Here is a 1,485-nt window from a genome sequence, read left to right as displayed (position 1 = left end):
CTGGATGCGTGGCAGCCCTGGGGTCTGCTCAGTGCTCTAGCTTGCTCTGATGGTCAGTACCGTGGGTCGCTATTTGCAGGGATCCCTTTTGCCATCAGGGTTGTGTCTCTACGCATGCTTCTGCACATCTCTTGCAGAGTCCATGATGATGGAGAAGATGCCCCAGGTTGCAGAGGCTGTGCAGCGTGTGTGCAGTGACCCCAGGATCCGGGTGAGCTAGTTTGGGAAAGGAAAGCGCTGTCAGGGTGGTGATGCTGCTGCCAACATGGGCAGGCCTGGGGTGACCAGGGAGGTGCTGGGACATTGACCACATGGTTGCGATGGGACCTATGGGGAGAGCAGGCAGAGTGAGCAGGCAGGTCCGTGTGCTGCGCTTGGAAAGTGCACAGCCTGGTGCTAAGACCTGGCCCTCACCTCAAAAGCCAAGGCTTGACCTCTGCTCTCGTTGTCTCCGCTCACGCCCAAAGGGCTGTCCCAACGAGCATGTAGCTTCCCTTTGCCTTCTGACCAGGAAAATCAAACCCACAATTGACTCCTGGCAGGTGAGGAGGGCCATTCTGAGTTTCATCAAGGAGCTGCTCAGCACTGATGCCCAGAGCTGCTCATCCTGGGACGTGGTGGGGCATATCTTCAGTGAGTTCAGCCGTAGCACAGGAAAAAGGGTAAGGACAGTGGGCTGCATCTTCCTTTGGAAGGCCTATGCTGCTCAGAGGCTAGCACAGAAGCACCAGTGAGGCCACACCTGAACCTCCTGAGAAGCTCCTGAGAACTGAGAGTAACTGTTGTTATAACAACAATGTTGTGCAGGTAGCCGGAGACCTTTCTGCTCACGAGGCCCAGGAAGAAGGAGCTCTCCAACAACTGTGCATGAACATCCTGGGGTCGCTGAATTTCTCAGTGAGAGGGATGACCAAAGTAAGTCACACTCTGCCCTGCTGCCGCTCCTTGCCTTCACACCACGTGTTCCTCGTCCCATTCCAACACCCCAGGTCTCTCCTCCAACGTGCTCTGAAGCACACAAAACTCAGGGAAATTCAGAGTCCTCTTCATCTCTGAGCGGAGGCAGGAACGCTGACACACTCAACTGACTTGTTCTCTACAGCTTCTGTGGCCGCGGCTGCTGCTCTATGTGGTTCCAGCCCAATACACGGGCATGCTGATCCCGATCTCCCGCTGCATCCAAACCTTGGCAGAGAGAGAGGACCTGGTAGCGCGGGAGATAGAAGAGCTGGATCCACATTTCCTCAGCTCCGTGTTTCAAGGTAGGAGCAGAAACTCCCTCAGTGAGCTCTGCTGACCTGTATTAGCACCCAGAAGGGACAGTGGAGGTGCATGCGGCAGGGCACTCAGCACTTCTTTCTCCCCGCAGGCCCCCTGCTGACTCCCCAGACACTGCTGGTGCGCCTGTTGGTGAGTAGACGCTCCAGAGGCCGGTGCCACAAGCCCCAAGAAGGAAGCAGCATGGCCGAACGTGCCGGTGTCCAT

General features: G+C 56.6%; 1 protein-coding gene across 1 annotated transcript in view; it reads left to right on the top strand.

The window, feature by feature from the left end:
• LOC104910306 (maestro heat-like repeat-containing protein family member 2B) overlaps positions 1-1,485 on the top strand; it is a gene marked incomplete at its 3' end in the record, with an annotated part of 8,777 nt that overhangs the window by 1,076 nt on the left and 6,216 nt on the right. Inside the window, exons 2-7 of the mRNA XM_019614336.1 lie at positions 16-52; positions 138-211; positions 543-662; positions 808-915; positions 1,103-1,262; positions 1,370-1,473. Of these exons, the coding sequence (XP_019469881.1) occupies positions 16-52; positions 138-211; positions 543-662; positions 808-915; positions 1,103-1,262; positions 1,370-1,473 (603 nt within the window). The remainder of the gene's footprint in view (positions 1-15; positions 53-137; positions 212-542; positions 663-807; positions 916-1,102; positions 1,263-1,369; positions 1,474-1,485) is intronic.

Source organism: Meleagris gallopavo, chromosome 3 (assembly GCF_000146605.3).
Source record: "Meleagris gallopavo isolate NT-WF06-2002-E0010 breed Aviagen turkey brand Nicholas breeding stock chromosome 3, Turkey_5.1, whole genome shotgun sequence".
NCBI lineage: Eukaryota > Metazoa > Chordata > Aves > Galliformes > Phasianidae > Meleagris > Meleagris gallopavo.
This window is presented reverse-complemented; position numbering and strand designations above follow the sequence as displayed.